This window comes from Salvelinus sp. IW2-2015, linkage group LG15, assembly GCF_002910315.2.
Source record: "Salvelinus sp. IW2-2015 linkage group LG15, ASM291031v2, whole genome shotgun sequence".
In the NCBI taxonomy this organism is placed as follows: Eukaryota; Metazoa; Chordata; class Actinopteri; order Salmoniformes; family Salmonidae; genus Salvelinus; species Salvelinus sp. IW2-2015.
This window is the reverse complement of record NC_036855.1, coordinates 47,286,669-47,313,136: the sequence shown is the minus strand read 5'-3', so window position 1 is coordinate 47,313,136 and position 26,468 is coordinate 47,286,669. Positions and strand designations below refer to the sequence as shown.

General features: G+C 42.3%; 1 protein-coding gene across 1 annotated transcript in view; it reads right to left on the bottom strand.

Annotated features, from left to right (window-relative positions):
* Window positions 1-26,468, bottom strand: part of LOC111974393 (protein kinase C-binding protein NELL1) — a 372,315-nt gene that overhangs the window by 307,788 nt on the left and 38,059 nt on the right. The window contains exon 7 of the mRNA XM_070447366.1: window positions 9,994-10,067. Coding sequence (XP_070303467.1) covers window positions 9,994-10,067 — 74 coding nt within the window. The remainder of the gene's footprint in view (window positions 1-9,993; window positions 10,068-26,468) is intronic.

Below are 26,468 nucleotides of genomic sequence, written 5' to 3'. Positions count from 1 at the left end.
GCCCTGAGATGTTTAGATAAGMTAGTGAATAACTTTTTAGGTCTTCCATTATCTTGAGTTGTCTGCTAAAGTGGTAATAAATTATAGTGAGCCTTCAGGAGAATAGATTATATTGTGTGTCATGTGTGTGCGCTGGGAAGTTGGAATGAACTTTTGAACCTGTTTTCTATTAGTCAGGACGAGGAGAATTACTCTGTAACCTATGACGTCATTTACATTTACATTTAAGTCATTTAGCAGACGCTCTTATCCAGAGCGACTTACGTCATATCTTGTATATAAACCTGTTGTTTATGGTCAAATGGTAGCGTGCTCCGAGAATAAATACTATTATCTAATTTTAATAAGACTGTATCCTGTCTATTTTATGTTAATAAGTATCTTACAAATTCTTATAAATAGACAGATTGATTTTAATTAATGAGTACATTAGAGGAATTATTTAATTCCACTAACAGATATACAAATTGGCTTAATTATTTATTTACTAGCTAACTAAATAATCACACAGAATTACACAAACACACAAACAATATTGTTATTGGGTACTAACACAATGCAATTCAAATCCCTAGTGGACTAAACCCGATATGACAGCTTGGTAGACAATGAAAAGGGGTGGGGACAGATAAAGTGCGGGAAAGACAGAATGGACCCACTACATACATACAGCTGAGAACTATGCTCATGGAAATGTGAATACTTTGCACATGAATGGCCACTCATTTGAAAAAATTGCAATGTACATATTTATGTATGTGTGTGTGTCTTTGCTGTCTCTCCATTGAATACACTCGATCCGTCTGGGGAGAAATTTTACAGAAATTAATTTGACCGTCTGGTTTGTCCACRAGAGATCAACATATTTCGTAGTTGTAGCTGAATGGATACATCAGAAGTACCAATGGTCGTTTGATAGGGAAATGTTCTTTAGAATGGATCCTTCAGAGTACCTCCCTGTGGTTCTCGGTCGAGGTTACTAGACTAAAGCACTTAAACAGCTGCAGACTGAATTTTCCTGTGTAGTCTTCCTCTTCACTCGAGAAAGTTTCAGAGTGTTTCAAAGTTTCTTAATCATTCATTATCTACCAACATAGACGGGGCTCTAACTCCTCTAGCTCCTCAATGATATAGGATGCAGGCCAGGCAGCAGGCTGTTAGCCAGCCTGCCAGCTTAGTGGAGTCTGCCACTAGCACAGTCAGTGTAGTCAGCTCAGCTATCCCCATTGAGACAGTGTCTGTGCCTCGACCTAGGTTGGGCAAAACTAAACATGGCGGTGTTCGCCTTAGCAATCTCACTAGAATAAAGACCTCCTCCATTCCTGCCATTATTGAAAGAGATCGTGATACCTCACATCTCAAAATAGGGCTACTTAATGTTAGATCCCTCACTTTAAAGGCAGTTCTAGTCAATGAACTTATCTCTGATCATAGTCTTGATGTGATTGGCCTGACTGAACCATGGCTTAATAACCTTTTGTCAATAGGGGGTGCTGTTAGCACTTWAKTTMTTTTGACATTGCCAAATTAAACTGCCTAGTAGTCAATTCTTGCTCGTACAATATGCATATTATTGTTATTATTGGATAGAAAACACTCTCTAGTTTCTATAACRGTTGGAATTATGTCTCTGAGTGGAACAGAACTCTATCTACAGCACTTTTCCTGACAGGGAGTGAGATTTCAGAAATCTTGGCCTCTGGTCCCAGGTCAGTTTTAATGTCCCTGTGAATGCTATGAGGATACAAACACTGCCTACACCTTGCTCTAGATGTCAGTAAGTGGTGACAATTTGAATGGAGTCGATTGCGCAATCAGGGCCTGTATAAAACAGAAAAGACCGGAAGTAGCTTTCTTTTGGATCCTGCGCTGGACGCATGAAGGGCGTCGGACCGACCCCTTTCCAAGCCTTGGTTTAGCCAGTAATATATCGCCGGTCATGTTTTTACTTGTTATAGGTGTTAAAAACATCATAAGGTAGTTAATTTAAACCGTTTTATAGCAATTTATATCCGTTTAGTGCGATTTTGAGGCATTTATTTGTGACGCTCTTCCATGAGCTGGGCACGTTTCCTGTACATACCGAACGTTATTGGCCATATTCACGGGACAAGAGGGCATCTTTCGACCAAAAGACGATTAGACCGGAGAAAGGATACATTGCCAAGATTCTGATGGAAGAACAGCTCACAGTAAGAACATATTTATGATGATAAATCGCTGTTCTGTTGAAAAATTTTTTAAACGCATATATCGCCATTTTGTTATTGTTAGCTTCGCTTTGGCGGACACCGGTATTGCACAGTAAGGATAATTTTGAAATGTAAGTCAGTCGATTGCATTAAGAACTAATTTGTTTTCGATTCCTGTCAACCCTGTATTTTTAGTCAAGTTATGATTAGCTATCGATTAGACTAGATCACTCTCAAGATAGCGCCCGACATTTTAGGCCAGTTTTGCTATCTATTCTCATTGTATTAACCACGTTTTTTTGTGGCTAAATATGCACATTTTCGAACAAACTCTAATATGTATGTTGTAATATGATGTTACAGGAGTGTCATCGCGGAAGAATTCTGAGAAGGTTAGTGAAAAAATTAATATATTTTTGGTGATCATAACGTTATCGCTCCCGTTGCCTTGGATTCATGCTGTGGTAACGTTTGCACATGTGGTATGCTAATATAACGATTTATTGTGTTTTCGCTGTAAAACGCTTAGAACAATCTGAATATTGTCTGAATTCACAGATCTCTTTTCTTCTCCATTGCTATGCTTTGTCTATTTTTATGAAATGTTTTATGATGAGTAAATTGGTAATACACGTTGCTCTCTGTATTTATTCTAGTCGAGTTGTGATGGTGGGTGCAATTGTAAACGATGATTTCTACCTGAAATATGCACATTTTTTCTAACAAAAATACTATACAATAAATATGTATCAGACTGTCATCTGATGACGTTTTTTCTTGGTTATGGCTATCAATATCTTTATTTGCCGAATTGGTGATAGCTACTGGTGGAGAGAAAAAATGGTGGACAAAGAAAAATCGTGTTCTATTTGCCTAACTGGTTAGCTCAATCAGATTACATATTGTGTCTTCCCTGTAAAACATTTTAAAAATCAGAAATGATTGCTGGATTCACAAGAAGTGGATCTTTCATCTGGTATCTTGGACTTGTGATTGAATGATATTTAGATGCTACTATTTACTTGTGACGCTATGCTAGCTATGCTATTCAGCTTTTTTACTGGTGGGGGGTGGGGGGTGCTCCCGGATCCGGGTTTCTGACTCGGTAGAAGTTTTAAGCCTGATTAATTTACTGTGTTAAATGAGGCCTCACCTCCTGGTTACACTAGTGACCATATCCCCCGTGCATCCCGCAAAGGCGGAGGTGTTGCTAACATTTCCGATAGCAAATTTCAATTTACAATTATTTATTTATTTTTCGTCTTTTGAGCTTCTAGTCATGAAATCTATGCAGCCTACTCAATCACTTTTTATAGCTACTGTTTACAGGCCTCCTGGGCCATATACAGCGTTCCTCACTGAGTTCCCTGAATTCCTATCGGACCTTGTAGTTATAGCACATACATTTCAAATTTTGGAGTGGGTCCATAGACCCACTCCAAAAGGCTTTCGGCGCCATCATCGACTCAGTGGGTTTTGTCCAACATGTCTCTGGATCTACTCACTGTCACAGTCATACTCTCGACCTAGTTTTATCCCATGGAATAAATGTTGTGGATCTTAATGTTTTTCCCCATAATCCGGGACTATCGGACCACCATTTTATTACGTTTGCAATCGCAACAAATAATCTGCTCAGACCCCAACCAAGGAGCATCACAAGTCGTGCTATACATTCTCAGACAACCCAAAGATTCTTTGATGCCCTTCCAAACTCCCTCTGCCRACCCAAGGACGTCAGAGGACAAAAATCAGTTAACCACCTAACTGAGGAACTCAATTTAACCTTGCGCAATACCCTAGATGCAGTTGCAACCCCTAAAAACTAAAAACATTTGTTATAAGAAACTAGCTCCCAGGTATACAGAAAATACCCGAGCWCTGAAGCAAGCTTCCAGAAAATTTGAACGGAAATGGTGCCACACTAAACTGGAAGTCTTCCYACTAGCTTGGAAAGACAGTACCGTGCAGTATCGAAGAGCCCTCACTGCTGCTCGATCATCCTATTTTTCCAACTTAATTGAGGAAAATAAGAACAATCTGAAATTTCTTTTTGATACTGTCGCAAAGCTAAGTAAAAAGCAGCATTCCCCAAGAGAGGATGGCTTTCACTTCAGCAGTYATAAATTCATGAACTTCTTTGAGGAAAAGATCATGATCATTAGAAAGCAAATTACGGACTCCTCTTTAAATCTGCGTATTCCTCCAAAGCTCAGTTGTCCTGAGTCTGCACAACTCTGCCAGGACCTAGGATCAAGAGAGACACTCAAGTGTTATAGTACTATATCTCTTGACACAATGATGAAAATAATCCTGGCCTCTAAACCTGCAAGCTGCATACTGGACCCTATTCTAACTAAACTACTGAAAGAGCTGCTTCCTGTGCTTGGCCCTCCTATGTTGAACATAATAAACGTCTCTCTATCCACCGGATGTGTACCAAACTCACTAAAAGTGGCAGTAATAAAGCCTCTCTTGAAAAAGCCAAACCTTGACCAAGAAAATATAAAAAACTATTGGCCTCTTTCAAATCTTCCATTCCTCTCCAAAATGTTGGAAACAGTTGTTGCGCATCAACTCACTGCCTTCGTGAAGACAAAAAATMTATACGAAATATTTCAGTCTGGTTTTAGACCCCATCATAGCACTGAGAATGCACTTGTGAAGGTGGTAAATTACCTTTTAATAGCGTCAGACCGAGGCTCTGCATCTGTCCTCGTGCTCCTAGACCTTAGTGCTGCTTTTGATACCATCGATCACCACATTCTTTTGGAGAGATTGGAAACCCAAATTGGTCTACACGGACAAGTTCTGGCCTGGTTTAGATCTTATCTGTCGGAAAGATATCAGTTTGTCTCTGTGAATGGTATGTCCTCTGACAAATCAACTGTAAATTTCGGTGTTCCTCAAGGTTCCATTTTAGGAACACTATTGTTTTCACTATATATTTTACCTCTTGGGGATGTCATTTGAAAACATAATATTAACTTTCACTGCTATGCAGATGACACACAGCTGTACATTTCAATGAAACATGGTGAAGCCCCAAAATTGCCCTCGCTAGAAGCCTGTGTTTCAGACATAAAGAAGTGGATGGCTGCAAACTTTCTACTTTAAACTCAGACAAAAACAGAGATGCTTGGTCTAGGTCCCAAGAAACAAAGAGATCTTCTGTTGAATCTGACAATTAATCTTGATGTTGTAACAGTCGTCTCAAATAAAACTTGAAAGACCTCGGCGTTACTCTGGACCCTATCTCTCTTTGACGAACATATCAAGCTGTTTCAGGACACTTTTTCCATCTACGTAACATTGCAAAAATCAGAAACTCTGTCCAAAAAATTGATCAGGAAAATTAATCCATGCTTTGTCACTTATAGGTTAGACTACTGCAATGCCTCAACTTTCGCCGGCTACCCGGATAAAGCACTAAATAAACTTCAGTTGAGTGCTAAATACGCTGCTAAAACCTGAACTCTAGAAACCCCAAAAAATTATTCACATTACTTCAGTGCTAGCCTCCCTACACTGCTTCCTGTTAAGGCAAGGCTTATTCAAGCTTTTACTGCTAAACTACAAAGCAATTACATGGGCTTGCTCCTACCTATCTTTCCGATTTTGTCCTGCCGGACATACCTACACGCGTAGCTGCGGCACAAGACGCAGGCCTCCTAATTGTCCCTAGAATTCTAAGCAAAACAGCTGAGCAGGGCTTTCTCCAATAGAACTTCTATTTTATGGAATGGTCTGCCTACCCATGTGAGAAGATGCAGACCGATCTCAACTTCAAGTCTGTATTGAAGACTCAGCTCTTCAGTAGGTCATATGATTGAGTGTAGTCTGGCCAGGAGTGTGAAGGTGAACGGAAAGGGCTCTGGAGCAACGAACTGCCCTTGCTGTTTCTGCCTGGCCCGTTCCCCTGCTCTCCAATGGATTCTCTGCCTCTAACCCTATTACAGGGGCTGAGTCACTGTTACTCGAATCTACGTGCTCTTCCCATGCCGTCCTAGACCCACTTGGGCGTGCTGTCCACTTGAGTGGGTTGAAGTCACTGACGTGATATTCCTGCGCTAGGCGTTGCGCCGCCCCCCCCTTGGGTTGTGCCATGCGCGGAGATCTTTGGTGGGCTATACTCGGCCTTTGTCTCAGGATGGTATGTGGTGAAGGTTATCCCTCAGTGGTGTGCGGGCTTGTGCGTGGTGGGCAAAGGTGGGTGGGGTTATATAATCCTGCCTATTCTGCCCGATCATTGGTGTGGGGCCAAGGCTTGTCTCTCTCCCTGGACCCCCTCCCGTCTCAGCCTCAGTACTTTATGCTGCAGTTGTTTATGTGTTTGGGGCTTAGGGTCCAGTCTGTTATAATCTGGAGAGTACTTCTCCTGTCTTATTTTCCCGGTGGTCTGGGTTTGTGAGGTCCTGCGGGGTCTCAATTAATATGTCTCTTTCATTGTTCCTCTCTTTCTCTCGTGGAGGACCCTGAGGCCCATAAAGACCTCCATGCCCCCTCAGGACTACCTGGCAATCGGAGGATGACTCTTCTTTGACCTTAGATCCGGCTCAGTCACGACCTGGCCCGTGCTGAGCGGGTCTATGTGGACCCCAGTTTCAACTGTTTCTGCTTTGCGCTGATGGCGAATCCTGACCCTGTGTCAGCCACGGGACGTGCCTACCTGTCCCAGGATCCTGCTTGTTTTTAACTTCTTCTTAGAGACAGGAGGGGGTAGAGAGTACTCTTAATGAGTCCGGCACGAAAAGCCAAGCCTGGACATTTACTCCTTGAGAGTGCGTTGCTTAGACTTGTTATAGCACCCTCGACAACTAACTTTGATTATGTATTATTTGCCATGCTGTCATTTATGAACATTTAACATCATTTTAGGCCATTGTTCTGTTTTATAAATCTCCCCCCGGCACAGCCCGAGAAGGATCCACCCGTCATAGCCATGCCCTCCTACTGTGTGTCTTTAGTTTCTTTCCTAGGTTTTTGGCCTGTTTTGTTCTAGGAAGTTTTTCTCTAGAGCCACCGTGCTTCTACAACCTGCCATTGCTTTGGCCGGTTTGTGTTTTAGGGCTTGGGTTTCTTGGTACAGCACTTTTGATTTAAATTCACGCCCTGATGTAGAATAGTATATAAATACATTTTGATTGGGGTGAATTTATGGTCTAGGTTCACACCCGTCACCCCCTGCGCTTGGTTCTCCCCTTTAGTGTTTTAAAAAAACGCATTTCCTCCAAGCCATTGCTCACCGTTCACGATGTTTTGTCCCTATATATTAAATTGCCAACATGTCCAACAAGTAAGCCACAGTTCGCGCCATGTTTTCCTTGGGTCCTTTAGGTTTTTGTAGATTTTTCCTTGAACTTGTTTGTGTGCGTCTCTGGTCCCTAATTATACTCTTCTTTGAAAACACGAGTCTTAAATTTAGAGAACTCGGGGAAAAGGGAGTTCCCCTCTTTTGTTCGTAATGTCTGTGCTCAACGTGGCGTGCGCAGTTGACTTGGCTTAAGACGTTTCAGTATGAAAAAACGATTATCTCAATTTTAGAAGGCGCAACATCCAATTACCATTCTCACAAAATAGTTTCATATTTAATTCATATCAGTTTCCCAAACATTTTTTGGATGTATGAGATCTTATTCACTTTGGCCAAAATATAGACATTCAGAGATACAGTTATGTTGTTCTGCTAACTGTGCCCTTAGTTATACATCACCAATTAGTAATGAATTCGAACAGGATTGTGCTTTAAGTATCCACGGACCATTCCACAACTGTGTTGGAATCACAGAAATATTTGTTAATTTATTCAACCTTTGATGTTACCATTTTTGGCGGGAGGAATCTTCTTGTCAACAAAAGGTTTCTTTCCCCTCAATCCTCCAAACGCAAAGTTTCTACACAGTATTAACTACCGTCATAACAACTGTGGGAGAGAGAGGAGAGGGGAGGGAGGCGGGGGGGGGGGATCTGGTGCCTATGATCCTCACCAAACAGGGTAAGTCATGACAAAACCAATGAGAAAAAGAGACTTGCTTGGGCCAAGAACACGGACATTAGACCGGTGGAAATATTCTTTGGTCTGATGAGTCCAAATTTGAGATTTTGTTCCAACCGCAGTCTTTGTGAGATGCAGAGTAGATAAACAGATGATCTCTGCATGTGTGGTTCCCACCATGAAGCATGGAGGAGGAGGTGTGATGGTTTGGGGTTGTTTTGATGGTGACACTGTCTGTGATTTATTTAGAATTCAAGGCACACTTAACCAGCATGGCTACCACAGCATTCTGCAGCGATACGCCATGCCATCTGGTTTGTACTTATTGGGACTATCATTAGTTTTTCAACAAGACAATGACTCAAAACATACCTCCAGGCTGTATAAGGGCTATTTGACCAAGAAGAAGATTGATGGAGTGCTGCATCAGATGACCTGGCCTCCACAATCACCTGACCTCAACCCAATTGAGATGGTTTGGGATGAGATGGACCGCAGAGTGTAGAAAAAGCAGCCAACAAGTACTAAACATATGTGGGAACTCCTTCAAGACTTTTGGAAAAGCATTCCACATGAAGCTGGTTGAGAGAATGCCAAGAGTGTGCAAAGCTGTCATCAAGGCAAAGCGTGGCTACTTTGAAGAGATTTGCTTAGCACTTGATTTGTTACTACCTGATTCTATATGTGTTGTTTCATAGTTTTGCTGTCCTCCCTATTATTCTACAATGTAGAAAATAGTACAAATAAAGAAAAACCRTTGAATGAGTAGGTGTGTCCAAACGTTTGACTGGTACTGTATGTCATCGAACTGGGCAGTTCTCCACTTTAACAATCATGGTGGCAGATGATTGAGACTGTAATCTCTGTCTGAAGGAAAGCTACCTACAGAGCACTGAATACCACTGTTAAGTCTAAAGGGGGCCTTAAAACCCTTTGCCTGTCTGCCTGGCTAGTCTCTTTGTAACCAATTACACCAGTAAAACACACTTTCCCTCTTAAAAGTGCCTTTTAAGATAAATGGCAGCACATAGAGAAGAGAGTCCTTTTTTCCCTCAGCGGAATAATGACTTTAATTATAGTCTACCGCAATGCAATACGGTCTCTGTGCTGCCTGCTCCTTAAATTTAATATGCGACCCAAATGGCAATGTATTCCCAATAGTTCACAACTTTTGACCAGGGCCCATAGGATCCTGTAGAGGGATCGTATTGGGAGTCAGCCCTGCTCCTTAGATTTACCCCTCAGTCACTTCAAACAGCCCTTTGTTTCTATGTTCATAAATTACTCTCAATTACCCTCATATCTCACCCGTGGATGTGAATAAAAAAAGAAAGATTGAACAGATTGTGTCTGGGCTCTGAGAACTAATAAAGCCAGTTGGATAACTAAATTACACAGAAATCTATCTACAGAACTGAGTTGTACAACTTCCTTGTCACGATGCTAGTATCACAATAATATGATACTCGATTTTTCATGGCAAGAAGGAAAACACGAAGCACGCTCAACTCTTTGAAAACCTGCTTCATGTAAATAGTTTGTGTGTAATAGCTTTGAATATTTACAAATGTGACTCTGGTTACATGTATTGTTGTTTGTGTTATTGTTTCCAACATTAGGACCGTTTTCCTCAATAAATTAAGTCTGCTTCATGTTTTGTTTCCTTGCCATGACTATCATGATACTTCACAATACTTCATAGTACTTCTGGGTATCACGATACTTCACAATAGTTCTGAGTATCACAATAATGATACCGTGACAACCCTAATGCTGTTAGTCAGGGAGGGACGGATCCGTAGTTACCTTGCATTCTGTGCACCTCTTCGTTAGCACACGCTGGCCCTCTGACAAAGTCTGGGCCATGTAGGTGCATTTTGCTGTGGGGACAAAGGAAAGGTACATTATCATTAGTGATATGTGAGTATATATTATGGTATGTCATGACTCTCCTGGAGGGGTGGGGGGTTGGGCCAGTTTTGACACCTTGTCATAAATTAGGCATCAGGGGAATCTCCCTCTAGCTCTTCAGTATTGGTGAAGGAATGTCCCTTTGTCTACAGAAGACTTTTGCCATCAAAACTATAATGTCCAAACATATATTAAGATGTGAATGTTAAGGTATGGTCAGTGGGGATCTAAAGAATAATCATGTCACATTGTTTATTTTTTTGTGATGTCATTAAGAATGGTATCAAGGAAATACTGTAACTCGGAAAGTGTACACATTCTATCTGTCAAGTTTACATCCAAATGTTGTAGAAAATCTATGATTAAGGATGAGACATTTTTTGTTAAGATATTAACATGATTTTAGTTTAGACATGCCCCGAATTAGGTTAGAGAGCTTGTCAGCGTGATGGAACCGCCCTTTTGACAAGAGTGCTTAAAAGGACTGGCTAAAAATTAACATATCAGACTAAAACATTGCCAGATTGCTACTGGCGTGTAAAGTGGTCGGGAGCAGAACCCTGAATATATCATTTACACCAGTAAAGTGTGGAGTGTTAGCTACATGTTGGAAATGGCTAGAACTTAGTCTCAACACGAGGTGAAGACCTCACCTACCAGACCAGAAACAATGCCAGTCTGCAGCTACGCATGTAAAGTGATTTGGAACTTTGACTATCTACCCGAGGAAAGAAGGAGAAAATCCCATCTCAGTCAAGCATCTGAGTATCTGCTCTGAAAACACTTCACAACAAGCCAGGACAACTTAGGAGGACATTGTGATCTCTGGTGGACAACCAGATCCTTAAACCCATCGACCCCTTCCCATAAAAGGATTGATTGGTTTCAACAGAGACAAACGACGAACAAAGACATCCACATGTAAATACATGCATTACTTCTTATCCCAAAATGGCCGGTGGTTCATGTGCAAAGTAAATGGTTACTGTGAGCATAGTTTCAAAATGTACAATAAGTATTTTCTTTGTCCCTTTGTCTCTGTCTCTCGCTCTCTCTTAACACCTCTCCATCTAACCGTATGTTGTAACAAGCCGTCATATCTTGTCAGTCCACAAGGGATGTTTGTCTCATGTGAGTGTGTATGTGTATTCTGTGTTATTATTTAGTTGGTTAGTAAATAAATAATTAAACCAATTTGTGTATTACTGAATAATCAGCAAAGGTTGAGGTGCTTGCAGATCCACTGTTCAGAATTAGAACTGACATGAGCTAATGATTAATAAGTTACTGTTGTCGATATATTTATATCTTCTAGAGTTTAATTCAGGAGATGGTAACTCGTTAAACACCTTCTTCCGTGGTGCCCTAAATTCCTAATGCGTTAATTGTTACATAATTAATTTAATCGGGTTAGAATTAAACATAGTGGATTGAATAAATAATAATCATCACATTAATGAAAGTCACGACATATTGGAGCCCCCGTACAAGGAATCTAAGACAAAAGTAGGCCTTGCTGTTGAATTCAGTCTATATGAATTGTGTATCAGATTACGTTATACACCATCAGAGCCGTAGCAGGATTAGTTGTTGGGTGTGTGTTTTTCCATTTGAACAAGATACTAGAAATATTCCCCTCCGGTCTTGCATACTGAGTAAGGATCAGTGTAGGGTGAATTACGGTATTACATTTCTAGGGTTAGGACATATGGGCCAGCCTATGARGGAAATATAAGGATATATATTTGTTTGGCCAAAGCAAAATTATCTCTCTGTCTCTCGCGTTTCAAGAGCGTGAGTAGACCACAGCAAGTATTTCTTTATGTTACCACGTGTTCCGGTAACATCAACGTCGTTAGTAAACCCTGTTCCCGAATTGAAAGGGACCAAATTCATTTGTTCCACCCAATGAGACATATTAAATGTGTCAATCTTAACCCAGATACAGCGACGCTTTCAGGTTAATTAAAGTTTAATTCCCGGAAAACCTGGGAATTCMGGGAAAGTTAATGGAATTTTGTAACCCTATCTGATATACTAATTAGGAAGGAATATGTGACGTTCAGATGATATTTATTGTTCAGATGATTCAGTCTTTCCATGGTAATTCACAGTACAAAGGGTACTGAAATACTTTAGAGCGGCCTACAAAAAAGGTTTTTGAGGTTCAAATGTCCTACATTTCTAATTCTGTGGAGAAAAAAAGGCAAATATGAGTGAGTGAAGTTGGGGGGAAAATAAACATCCCATTAAGAATGCAAGAGATGAGACATTTCTGCATAGCCCTTAAGCAAAGGGACATAAATAGAAAGTGAGGCAGTTTGTGTCTACTAGCCCAGTTGATTGTGTTCAGTATCACAGTAGACCTGCAATCTTAGAAATAAAGGTACGGTATTGTTCCCCTGGGGTACAACCATCACACTCACTCTCAACGTACAGGTAAGGTACATTCCTGTTTCCCTGTGTACAAACATATTTTGTGCACCCTCAATTATTGATCGTACTGATCTGTACCTTTGTTTAGCAGAAAAGCAATGTATTGAAAAAAGGTAAATATTTGTACCCACCATAAGGTACACTGATGAATTATTGCCACATAAAATGAACTAATGGCTTTATTACTGGTACCCTAGAAAGGCTAATCTGTACCATAATKATTATCATATTTCCCAGCATGCTAAAACAGGTTGGTTTCAAGAATTGTTTTTAAATTTGTGTTTTTGCATGTACATTGATTTATTAATCTTATGCCACACAAAAATGAATAACATTTTCCCAAACTAATCCTATCACTTTGTTAGATTTGTTGCACCCGTTACTGTCACGGCCGTCAAAAGGAGGAGACCAAGGCGCAGCGTGGTATGCGTACATTCTTCTTTATTATAAGAATGAACACTGAACAAAACTAACAAAACGAACKGTGACGCTATACAAATGAGTGCTGCCAGGCAACTACACATAGACAAGAACCCACGAACACCAAAGGGAAAATGGCTACCTAAATATGATCCCCAATCAGAGACAACGATAAACAGCTGCCTCTGATTGGGAACCATATCAGGCCACCATAGACATACAAATCACCTAGACCTACAAACACCCTATACATACAAAAACCCTAGACAGTACAAAAACTAACGTACCCACCCTAGTCACACCCTGACCTAACCAAAATATAAAGTAAACATAGATATCTCAGGTCAGGGCGTGACAGTTACTGAAATAGTTGTTCCAGTTTAAATGGCCTAGGTTGTCTCCTCACAATGTTTATAATACTGGTAGTCATTCTGAATGCAGGTTAAGGGTGAACACATTTCCAACTGTTGGATATCCTAACTGTGGCTGGAGTCTGATAGGAATTACACATCACTTTGCAAACCAGTATGTGACTTGCAGGTACAGTTGTAAAATAATTGTACGTTTTCCAGAAATCCCAGATAGAAGATTCCTGGTAATGGGAGGGAATAAGCAGGGAATCCTTCAACCAYGATTTCTGGGAAATTTGGGAAAGCTTCCAACATTTTTCAACTCTACTGGCAGGTCTGATGTGTAAATCATGAGGTTCAGGCAACTGTATTAGGGTAAAATTAGGCCTCAAAATAAGGCCCTCATGAGACACAGTGCATTCGGAAAGTATTCAGACCACTTGACTTTTTTCACATTTTGTTACGTTACAGCCTTATTCTAAAATGGATTAAATCATTTTTCCCCCCTCATCAATGTACACACAATACCCCATAATGACAAAGCAAAAACAAGTTTTTAAAATGTTATGCAAAATGTCATTTAAAAAAACACGGAAATATGACATTTACATAAGTATTCAGACCCTTTACTCAGTACTTGATTGAAGCACCTTTAGCAGTGATTACAGCCTCGAGTCTTCTTGGGTATGATGCTACAAGCTTGACAAACCTGTATTTGGGGAGTTTATCCCATTCTTCTTTGCAGATCCTCTCAAGCTCTGTCAGGTTGGATGGGGAGRGTTGCTGCACAGCTATTTTCAGGTCTCTCCAGAGATGTTCGATCAGGTTCTAGTCCGGGCTCTGGGTGGGCCACTCAAGGACATTCAGAGACTCGTCCCGAACCCATTCCTGAGTTGTCTTGGCTGCYTGCTTAGGGTCGTTGTCCTGTTGGAAAGTTAACCTTCGTCCCAGTCTGAGGGCCTGAGCAGGATCTCTCTGTACTTTGCTCCGTTCATCTTTCCCTCGATCCCAACTAGTCTCCAAGTTCCTGCTGCTGAAAAACATCCCCACAGCATGATGCTGCCACCACCATGCTTCACAGTGGGGATGGTGCCAGGTTTCCTCCAGACGTGACACTTGGCATTCAGGCCAAAGAGTTCAATCTTGGTTCATGAGACCAGTTTCTCATGGTCTGAGAGTCCTTTAGGTGCATTTTGGCAAACTCCAAGTGGGCTATCATGTGCCTTTTACTGAGGAGTGTCTTCTGTCTGGCCACTCATAAATGCCTGATTGGTGGAGCGCTGCAGAGATGGTTGTCCTTCTGGAAGGTTCTCCCATTTCCACAGAAGTACTCTGGAACTCTGTCAGAGTGACCATCGGGTTCTTGGTCACCTCCATGATCAAGGCCCTTCTCCCCTGATTGCTCAGTTCGGCTGGGTGGCCACCTCTAGGAAGAGTCTTGGTGGTTTCAAACTTCTTCCATTTAAGAATGATGGAGGCCACTGTGTTCTGGGGACCTTCAATGCTGCAGACATTTTTTGGTACCCTTCCCCAGATCTSTGGCTCGACACAATCCTGTCTCAGAGCTCTACGGACAATTCCTTCGACCTCATGGCTTGGTTTTCGCTCTGACATGCACTGTCAACTGTGGGACATTATATAGAAAGGTGTATGCCTTTCCAAATCATGTCCAATCAATTGAATTTCCCATAGGTGGACTCCAATTAAGTTGTAGAAACATCTCAATGARGATCAGTGGAAACAGCATGCACCTGAGCTCAATTTCGAGTCTCATCGCAAAGGGTACCAAAATGTGTAAAGTAACAAAATGTGGAAAAATGGAAGGTGTCTGAATTCTTTCTGAATGCCCTGTATATATTGTCATAAAGAGTTTAATTTTAATGGTAACATTCACGTAGGAACACACTTGGTGAAGGCCACGGGACTGAAAATGAATGTATACTACAACCATGTCTCTGTTAGTAACAAATAGAGTCATAGGTTGTAACTCTACAATTCACTCGGGAAGGCAAGGCACAACTGGAAAGTATTTTGGAGGCGTGGCTTAGTGGGGGCGAGATTTTCAATTGACTGTTTTAGGCCACCCGTGAGAGGAAGTGTTTACCAGTTTTTGTGGCCTTTGTGTTAAGAGGTATGATTCTCCCACTTTCAAGGAACACATGGTTTTGTCATGTTTGTGGTTCCCTATAAAGGCCAAACGTACCTTTTCTAAAAGCCAGCTTTTGGAAGAAAGGTACTATCTGATGTATGAACTGGGGTACAATTATGTGCAGTGCCTTCAGAAAGTATTCATACCGCTTGAGTTTTCCACATTGTGCGGTCTTACAGCCTGAATAAATTTTATAAAAAATTATTAAATTGAGATTTTGTGTCACTGGTATGTCAAAATATAATTATGTAAAAACTAAAATCTGAATGTGCTTAACAAGTCACATAATAAGTTCCATGGATTCACTCTGTGTGCAATAATAACATGCAATTATCTGCAAGGTCTCTCAGTCGAGCAGTYAATTTCAATCACGAAGACAAGGGGTGTTTTCCAATGTCTCGCAATTTATTTATTTATTTTGTAATTTTTTWAAAGTGAATCTTTATTTAACTAGGCAAGCCAGTTTAGAACAAAATCTTATTTACAATAACGGCCTACACTGGCCAAACCCAGACAACACTGGGCCAATTGTGCGCCACCCTATGGGACTCCCAATCACAGCCGGTTGTGATACAGCCTGGATTTGAACTAGGATGTCTGTAGAGTCTTAGACCGCTGTGCCACTCGGGAGCTCAAAGAAAGGCAACTATGGATGGTTAAAAATAATGGTTAAAAATAAAAACAGCAGACACTAAATYTATCCCTTTAAGCATGGTGAATTTATTAATTACACTGTGGATGGTGTAATTAATACCTCCGTGGGCTTAATCAGCCARTCCTTGGGCTACAATACCTATTTTGCCAATTGGCCTGGTCACCTTCTACTGCCGACACGGAGCCCCGCCGATTCCATCACAACTGGACTACCGACGTAATCTGCACAAGGTTTTTTTTCAACAAGCTCCTCCGTTGCGACGTCCCCTGAATACCCATCTGCTAGGCGCGGCCCACTAGCTGTCTAGAGCATATCGCACTGTTAGCTGAAAAGGCCCATTGGACAAATTCTTTGGCCACTATACCTATTTTGCCAATTGGCCTGAACCCTTTTACCACATGGAGCCCTACTGATCCATCGCGACTAGTCTGCCGACATAACAGCACGAGGGGGCTACAACAGACTTCTACCGTTGTGACGTCCCTCTAAGGCCCATCTGCTAGCTTGCTATCCCCGGCCCGCTAGCTGTCTGAATCGCCGTGTCTCCAGCCCACCGAACTACTCACTCGACCCCTATGACCACTTGGCTACGCATGCCTCTCCCTAATGTCAATATGCCTTGTCCATTGCTGTTTTGCTTCGTAATTATTGCCTTATTTCACTGTAGAGCCTCTAGCCCTGCTCAATACGCCTTAGCTAACCCTTTAGCTCCACCTCCCACACATGCGGTGACCTCACCTGGTTTAAATTATGTTTCTAGAGACAATATCTCTCTCATCATCACTCAATGCATAGGTTTACCTCCACTGTATTCACATCCTACCATACCTTTGTCTGTACATTATGCCTTGAATCTATTCTACCGTGCCCAGAAACCTGCTCCTTTTACTCACTGTTCCGAACGTACTAGACGACCAGTTCTTATAGCCTTTAGCCGTACCCTTATCCTACTCCTCCTCTTTTCCTCTGGTGATGTAGAGGTTAATCCAGGCCCTGCAGTGCCTAGCTCCACTCCCAATCCCCAGGCGCTCTCATTTATTGACTTCTGTAACTGTAAAAGCCTTGGTTTCATGTATGTTAACATTAGAAGCCTCCTCCCGAAGTTTGTCTTATTCACTGCTTTAGCACACTCTGCCAACCCGGATATACTAGCCGTATCTGAATCCTGGCTTAGGAAGACCACCAAAAACTCTGAAATTTCCATTCTGACTATAACATTTTCCGACAAGATAGAACTGCCAAAGGGGGCGGAGTTGCAATCTACTGCAGAGGTAGCCTGCAGAGTTCTGTCTTACTATCCAGGTCTGTGCTCAAATAATTTGAGCTTCTACTTTTAAAAATCGACTTTTCCAGAAACAAGTCTCTCACCGTTGCCYCTTGCTATAGACCACCTTCTGCCCCCAGCTGTGCCCTGGACACCATATGTGAATTGATTGCCCCCCATCTATCTTCAGAGCTCGTGCTGTTAGGTGACCTAAACTGGGAAATGCTTAACACCCCGGCCATCCTACAATCTAAGCTTGATGCCCTCAATCTCACACAAATTATCAATTAACCTACAAGGTACAACCCCAAATCCGTAAACACGGGCACCCTCATAGATATCATCCTAACCAACCTGCCCTCCAAATACACCTCTGCTGTCTTCAACCAGGATCTCAGCGATCACTGCCTCATTGCCTGCATCCATAATGGGTCTGCGGTCAAATGACCACCCCTCATCACTGTCAAACGCTCCCTAAAACACTTCAGCGAGCAGGCCTTTCTAATCAACCTGGCCCGGGTATCCTGGAAGGATATTGACCTCATTCCGTCAGTAGAGGAAGCCTGGTTGTTCTTTAAAAGTGCTTTCCTCACCATCTTAATAAGCATGGCCCCATTCAAAAAATGTAGAACCAGGAACAGATATAGCCCTTGGTTCACTCCAGACCTGACTGCCCTTGACCAGCACAAAAACATCCTGTGGCGTACTGCATTAGCATCGAATATGCAACTTTTCAGGGAAGTCAGGAACCAGAACAGGCAGTTAGGAAAGTAAAGGCTAGATTTTTCAAACAGAAATGTGCATACTGTAGCACAAAAAGAGCTGGGACACTGGGACACTGGGACACTGTAAAGTCCAAGGAGAACAAGATCAACTCCTCCCAGCTGCCCACTGCACTGAGGCTAGGAAACACTGTCACCACTGATAAATCCACGATTATTGAAAATTTCAATAAGCATTTTTCTACGGCTTGCCATACCCCTACCCCGGTCAACAGCCCTGCACCACCCATAGCAACTTGCCCAAGCCTCTCCCATTTATCCTTCACCCAAATCCAGATAGCTGATGTTCTGAAAGAGCTGCAAAATTTGGACCCCTACAAATCAGCCGGGCTAGACAATCTGGACCCTCTCTTTCTAAAATTATTCACCGAAATGGTTGCAACCCTTATTAATAGCCTGTTCAACCTCTCTATCATATCGTCTGAGGTCCCCAAAGATTGGAAAGCAAGCTGCCGCGGTCATCCCCCTCTTCAAAGGGGGAGACACTCTAGACCCAACCTGCTACACACCTATATCCATCCTGCTCTGCCTTTCAAAGGTCTTCGAAAGCCAAGTTAACAAACAGATCACCGACCATTTCGAATCCCACCGTACCTTCTCCGCTATGCAATCTGGTTTCCGAGCAGGTCATGGGTGCACCTCAGCCACGCTCAAGGTTCTAAATGATAACYTAACCCCCAACGATAACAGACAAAACTGTGCAGCTGTATTCATCGACCTGGCCAAGGCTTTCGACTCTGTCAATCACCACATTCTTATCGGCAGACTCAACAGCGTTGGTTCCTCAAATGACTGCCTCGCTTGGTTCACCAACTACTTCTCAGACAGAGTTCAGTGTGTCAAATTGGAGGGCCTGTTGCCCGGACCTCTGGCAGTCTCTATGGTGTTCAATCCTCCGGCCGACTCTTTTATCTGTATACATCAATGATGTCACTCTATATGCTGGTGATTCTCTGGTCTACCTCTACGCAGACGACACCATTCTCTATACTTCTGGTCCTTCTTTGGACACTGTGTTAACTTCTTTAGGGTAGGGGGCAGCATTCGGAATTTTGGATGAAATGCATGCCCAAATTAAACGGCCTGTTTCTTGGGCCCAGAAGATATGATATGCATATAACTGGTAGATTTGGATAGAAAACACTCTAAAGTTTCCAAAACTGTTATAATAGTGTCAATTATAATAGTATAATTATTTGTCTTGTGGGCTATGTTCTCATAAGCGTAATGTATGCTTTCGCCGTAAAGCATTTTTTTAATCTGACACCGTCGTTGGATTCACAAGAAGTTCATCTTTAAACCTATGTAAAATATGTTTTGTTTTCAGAATTTTTATAATGAGTATTTCTGTATTTGAATTTGGCGCCCAGCAGTTTCACTGGCTGTTGAAGTGGTGGGACGCTACCGTCTCAGGTGCCCAAGAGAGGTTAACTAACCTCCAGATGAGCTTCAATGCCATACAGCTCTCCTTCCATGGCCTCCAACTGCCCTTATTGCAAGTAAAACTAAATGCATGCTCTTCAACCGATCGCTGCCCACAACTGCCCTCTCGTCCAGCATCACTACTCTGGATGGTTCTGACTTAGAATATGCGGACAACTAGAAATACCTAGGTGTCTGGTTAGAATGTAAACTCTCCTTCCAGACTCACATTAAGCATCTCCAATCCAAAATTAAATCTAGAATCGGCTTCCTATTTTGGAACAAAGCATCCTTCACTCATGCTGCCAAACACACCCTTGTAAAACTGACTATCCTACCGATCCTTGACTTCGGCGATGTCATTTACAAAATAGCCTCCAACACTCTACTGTGCAAATTGGATGCAGTATATCACAGTGCCATCCGTTTTGTCACCAAAGCCCCATATACTACCCACCACTGCGTCCTGTATGCTCTCGTTGTATGGCCCTCGCTTTATTTTTGTCGCCAAACCCACTAGCTCCAGGTCATCTGTAAGTCTTTGCTAGGTAAAGCCCCGCCTTATCTCAGCTCACTGGTCACCATAGCAGCACCCACCCGTAGCACGCGCTCCCTAAATTAGACGAGGTATGATCACGAATATCTTACCAACGGGACATCATAAATTGTAATATCCTATGTTTCACGGAATCGTGGCTGAATGGCGACATGGATATTCAGCTAGCAGGATATACGCTTCACCGGCAAGATAGAACAGCACACTCCGATAAGACGAGGGGGGGCGGTCTGTGCATATTTGTAAACAACAGCTGGTGCACGAAATCTAAGGAAGTCTCTAGATTTTGCTCGCCTGAAGTAGAGTTTATTGTGATGAATTGCAGGCCACACTAGTTGCCTAGAGAGTTTTCAGCTATACTTTTTGTGGCTGTTTATTTACCACCACAGACAGATGCTGGCACTAAGACCACACTCAGTCAGCTGTATAAGGAAATAAGCAAACAGGAAACCACTCACCCAGAGGCGGTGCTCCTAGTGGCCGGAGACTTTAATGCAGGGAAACTTAAATCAGTTCTACCAAATTTCTATCAATTTCTATCAAATGTTAAATGTGCAACCAGAAGGAGAAAAAAATTCTAGATCACCTGTACTCCAGACACAGAGACGCGTACAAAGCTCTCCCTCGCCCTCCATTTGGTAAATCCGACCACAACTCTATCCTCCTGATTCCTGCTAACAAGCAAAAATGAAAGCAGGAAGCACCAGTGACTCGGTCTATAAAAAAGTGGTCAGTTGAAGCAGATGCTAAACTACAGGACTGTTTTGCTATCACAGACTGGAACATGTTTCGGGATTCTTCCGATGGCATTGAGGAGTACACCACATCAGTCACTGCCTTTATCAATAAGTGCATCGAGGACATCGTCCCCACAGTGACTGTACGTACGTACCCCAACCAGAAGCCATGGATTACAGGCAACAATCACACTGAGGTAAAGGGTAGAGCTGCCGCTTTCAAGGTGCGGGACTCTAACCCGGAAGCTTACAAGAAATCCTGCTATGCCCTGCGACGAACCATCAAACAGGCAAAGCGTCAATACAGGGCTAAGGTTGAATCTATACTACACCGGCTCCGACGCTCGTCTTATGTGGCAGGGCTTGCAAACTATAACAGACTACAAAGGGAAGCACAGCCGCGAGCTTCCCAGTGACACAAGCCTACCAGATGAGCTAAATCACTTCTATGCTCGTTTCACACGACTGTGTGATCACGCTCTCCGTAGCCGACGTGAGTAAGACCTTTAACTTCTTTGATATAGGGGGCAGCATTTTCACTTTTGGATGAATTGCGTGCCCATAGTGAACTGCCTCCTACTCTGTCCCAGATGCTAATATATGCATATTATAATTACTATTGGATAGAAAATACTCTGAAGTTTCTAAAACTGTTTGAATGATGTCTGTGAGTATAACAMAACTCATATGGCAGGCAAAAACCTGAGAAAAAATCCAAACAGGAAGTGAGAATTCMGAGACTGTTCGATGTTAAAGTCATCGCCTATTCAATTCCCTGTAATATATTGATCTGTTTGCACTTCCTACGCCTTCCACTAGATGTCAACAGTCTGTAGAACGTGGAATGAAGCCTCTAGTGTGAGGTGGGGCCGGATGGGAGGTGTTTCAGTCATTGGTCTGGCAGATTGCCAGTTCTTGCTCACGCGCTTTCCTCATGATATCGCCTTGCGTTCCATTACTTATACAGACATAAAGGAATGCTCCGGTTGGAACGTTATTGGATATATATGATAACAACAGCCTGAAGATTGATTCTCTACTAAGTTTGACCAGTTTATTCAACTTGTGATATAACTTTTTGAAGTTTTCGTCCGACGTTTGCCTGCATCTGCGCGAGCGTTTGGACACGTGAACTACACATGCTAGCAAAAGTAGCTAATTGGACATAAGTAATGGACATTATCGAACAAAACAACGATTTATTGTGGAACTAGGATTCCTGGCAGTGCATTCTGATGAACATAATCAAAGGTAAGGGAATATTTATGATGTAATTTCGTATTTCTGTTGACTCCAACATGGCGGAGAAATGTTGTTAAATCTGAGCGCTGTCTCAGATTATTGCATGGTGTGCTTTTTACGTAAGGTTTTAAAAAAATCTGACACAGCGGTTGCATTAAGAACAAGTGTATCTTTAATTCTGTGTAAAACATGTATCTTTCATCAAAGTTTATGATGAGTATTTCTGTTATTTGACGTGGCTCTCTGCAATTACTCCAGATATTTTATAGGCATTTCTGAACATGGCGCCAATGTAAACCAAGATTTGTGGATATAAATATGCACATTATCGAACAAAACATAAATGTATTGTGTAACATGATGTCCTATGAGTGTCATCTGATGAAGATCATCAAAGGTTAGTGATTAATTTTATCTCTATTTCTGCTTTTTGTGACTACTATCTTTTGCTGGGAAAATGGCTGTGTTTTTCTGTGGCTATGTACTGAGCTAACATAATATTTTGATGTGCTTTCCCCGTAAATCCTTTTTGAAATCAGACATGTTGGCTGGATTCACAACATGTGTAGCTTTAATTTGGTGTCTTTCATGTGTGATTTCATGAAAGATTGATTTTTATAGTAATATATTTGAATTTGGCGCTCTAATTTTTTTCTGGATTTTGGTCAAGTGGGACGCTACCGTCCCACCTATCCCAGAGAAGTTAAACAGGTCAACATACACGGATTACCAGGACGTGTGCTCCGGGCTTGTGCTGACCAACTGGCAGATGTCTTCACTGACATTTTCAACCTGTCCCTTATTGAGTCTGTAATACCAACATGTTTCAAGCAGACCACCATAGTCCCTGTGCCCAAGAACACAAAGGTAACCTGCCTAAATGACTACAGACCCCTAGCACTCACGTCCGTAGCCATGAAGTGCTTTGAAAGGCTGGTCATGGCTCACATCAACACCATTATCCCAGAAACCCTAGACCCACTCCAATTTGCATACCACCCAAACAGATCCACAGATGATGCAATCTCTAATGCACTCCACACTACCCTTTCCCACCTGGACAAAAGGAACACTTATGTGAGAATGCTACTCATTGACTACAGCTCAGCATTCAACACTATAGTACCCTCAAAGCTCATTACTAAGCTAAGGATCCTGGGACTAAACACCTGCCTCTGCAACTGGATCCTGGACTTCCTGACGGGCCGTCCCATCCCCAGGTGGTAAGGGTAGGTAGCATCACATCTGCCACGCTGATCCTCAACACTGGAGCTCCCCAGGGGTGCGTGCTCAGTCCCCTCCTGTACTCCATGTTCACCCACGACTGCATGGCCAGGCACGACTCCAACACCATCATTAAGTTTGCAGACGACACAACAGTGGAAGTGTAACAATAGTCTTCGTCCTCCTCTGACGAGGAGTAGGAAATGTCGGACCAATACGCAGCGTGGTGAGTATTCATATTTATTCGAATAATTTTCAACAAGAACGAAAACAATAAACTGACAAAAATAACCGAAGACGCTACAGTCCCGAAATAGTGAACACACGAACAATCACCCACAAAACACACTACAAAACAGGCTACCTAAATATGGCTCCCAATCAGAGACAATGACAAACACCTGCCTCTGATTGAGAACCAAATCAGGCCAAACAAAAACCCCACATAGAAACACAAAACATAGATAACCCACCCAACTCACGCCCTGACCAACTAAAACAAAGAAAATACAAAAGAACTAGGGTCAGAAAGTGACAGTACCCCCCCACCCCCCCAGGGTGCGGACTCCGGCCGCAAAACCTGAATCTATAGGGGAGGGTCTGGGTGGGCATCTGTCCGCTGTGGCGGCTCTGGCGCTGGACGTGGACCACACTCCACCATTGTCTTAGTCCGCTTTCGTAGCGTCCTTTGAGCGACAACCCTCGCCACCAACCTATGACTGGCAACCCTACTAAAGGGGCCCACGGGACTGAGGGACACCTCAGGACTGAGGGGCAGCTCCGGACTGAGGGGGAGCTCCGGACTGAGGGGGAGCTATGGACTGAAAGGCAGCTCCGGACTGAAGGGCAGCTCCGGACTGAGGGGCAGCTCCGGACTGAAGGGCAGCTCCGGACTGAAGAGCAGCTCCAGACTGGCAGGCGGCTCTGGCAGCTCCTGACTGGCAGGCGGCTCTGGCAGCTCCTGACTGGAGCTGCCAGAGCACCACTTCAACCTCAGGAGGCTGAAGAAATGTGGCTTGTCACCAAAAACCCTCACAAACTTCTACAGATACACAATCGAGAACATCCTGTTGGGCTGTATAACCGCCTGGTACGGCAACTGCTCCGCCCACAACCGTAAGGCTCTCCAGAGGGTAGTGAGGTCTGCACAACGCATCACCGGGGGCAAACTACCTGCCCTCCAGGACACCTACACCACCCYATGTCACAGGAAGGCCATAAAGATCATCAAGGACAACAACCACCCGAGCCACTGCCTGTTAACCCCGCTATCATCCAGAAGGCGAGGTCAGTACAGGTGCATCAAAGTAGGGACCGAGAGACTGAAAAACAGCTTCTATCTCAAGGCCATCAGACTGTTAAACAGCCACCACTAACATTTAGTGGCTGCTGCCAACATACTGACTCAACTCCAGCCACTTTAATAATGGGAATTGATGGAAATTTATGTAAAAATATATCACTAGCCACTTTAAACAATGCCACTTAATATAATGTTTACATACCCTACATTACTCATCTCTACAGTATATGTATATACTGTACTCTATATCATCTACTGCATCTTGCCATCTTTATGTAATACATGTATCACTAGCCACTTTAAACTATGCCACTTTATGTTTATATGCCCTACATTACTCATCTCATATGTATATACTGTACTCTATACCATCTACTGCATCTTGCCTATGCCGTTCTGTACCATCACTCATTCATATATCTTTATGTACATATCCTGTATCCCTTTACACMTGTGTGTATAAGGTAGTAGTTGTGGAATTGTTAGGTTAGATTACTCGTTGGTTATTACTGCATTGTCAGATCTAGAAGCACAAGCATTTCGCTACAGTCGCAATAACATCTGCTAACCATGTGTATGTGACAAATAACATTTGATTTGATTTGAGTGTGAATCCAAAATTCTAATCAAAGGTGCACCATATTTAAAGGGATGCCTTATGATAAATGTACTGAAAACCCTATTGAATGAAAACGCCATGAGAAAATCTGTTGGCCAACAAGTGGGAGGGTTTTCAGCAGTTGAAAGAAATGTATTCAGAGAGGGCAAACTAGCAACATCTGCAGAGCGCATTACGCAAATTAATTAGGTAAGTCTGTATACCAAATACTGAGAAGTGAGTAGGAAAGGTGTGTGTAGGAAAGGCATAAATTCTGAAGTCGGGATAGGGACGTAAGAGCTTTGCACACCTGGATTGTACAATATTTGCCCATTGTTCTTTTTTAAATTATTCAAGTTCTTTCATTTAATTGTTGATCATTGCAAGACAGCCATTTTCAAGTCATCCTATAGATTTTCAAACCGATTTAAGTCAACACTGTAGGCCACTCGGGAACAATCAATGTCGTCTTGGTAAGCAACTGCAGTGTAGATTTGGCCTTGTCCTGCTGAAAGGTGAATTCTTCTCCCAGTGTCTGTTGGAAAGCAGACTGAACCAGGTTTGTCTCTAGGATTTTGCTTCTGCTTATAGCTTTATTCTGTTTATTTTGATTTTAAAAACTCTGTAGTTCTTGCCGATGACAAGCACACCCTTAACATGATGCAGCTACAACCAAAATGTGAAGAATGGTACTCAGTGATGTGTTGTGTTGGATTTGCCCCAAATATAACGCTTTGTATTCAGTATTACTTAAAGCTGCAATATGTAACTTTTTGGGCGACCTGACAAAATTCACAAGGAAATGTGAGTTACATTGAAAGAAAGTGTAAGAATAGTCTGTTCTATTTGCACTATTTCTATGTTTCCCGTTTTTAAGTTTTGATTTTGTGTCTTTTACTTTCTGTTTTTTTACACCAACTACAAACAGCTGAAAATACAATAATTTTGTTCATGGAAAATATATTACCCAGCGGTTTAGATGGTACAATCATTCTCTACACCATACCTCCTTCTTTAGTCACATAAATTGAAATTAGGCGAACTATTCGAATTTTAGCAACCAGGAAATGGCCGGAGCGATTTCTGCATAGTGCATCTTTAAGTGTCTTGTTTATGTTTTTATTCTCTACAAGCTTTCGTCTTTTCACTCTGTCATTTAGGTTAGTATTGWAGAGTAACTATAATGCTCAGTTTTCTCATATCACAACCATTAAACTCTGTAACTGTTGTAA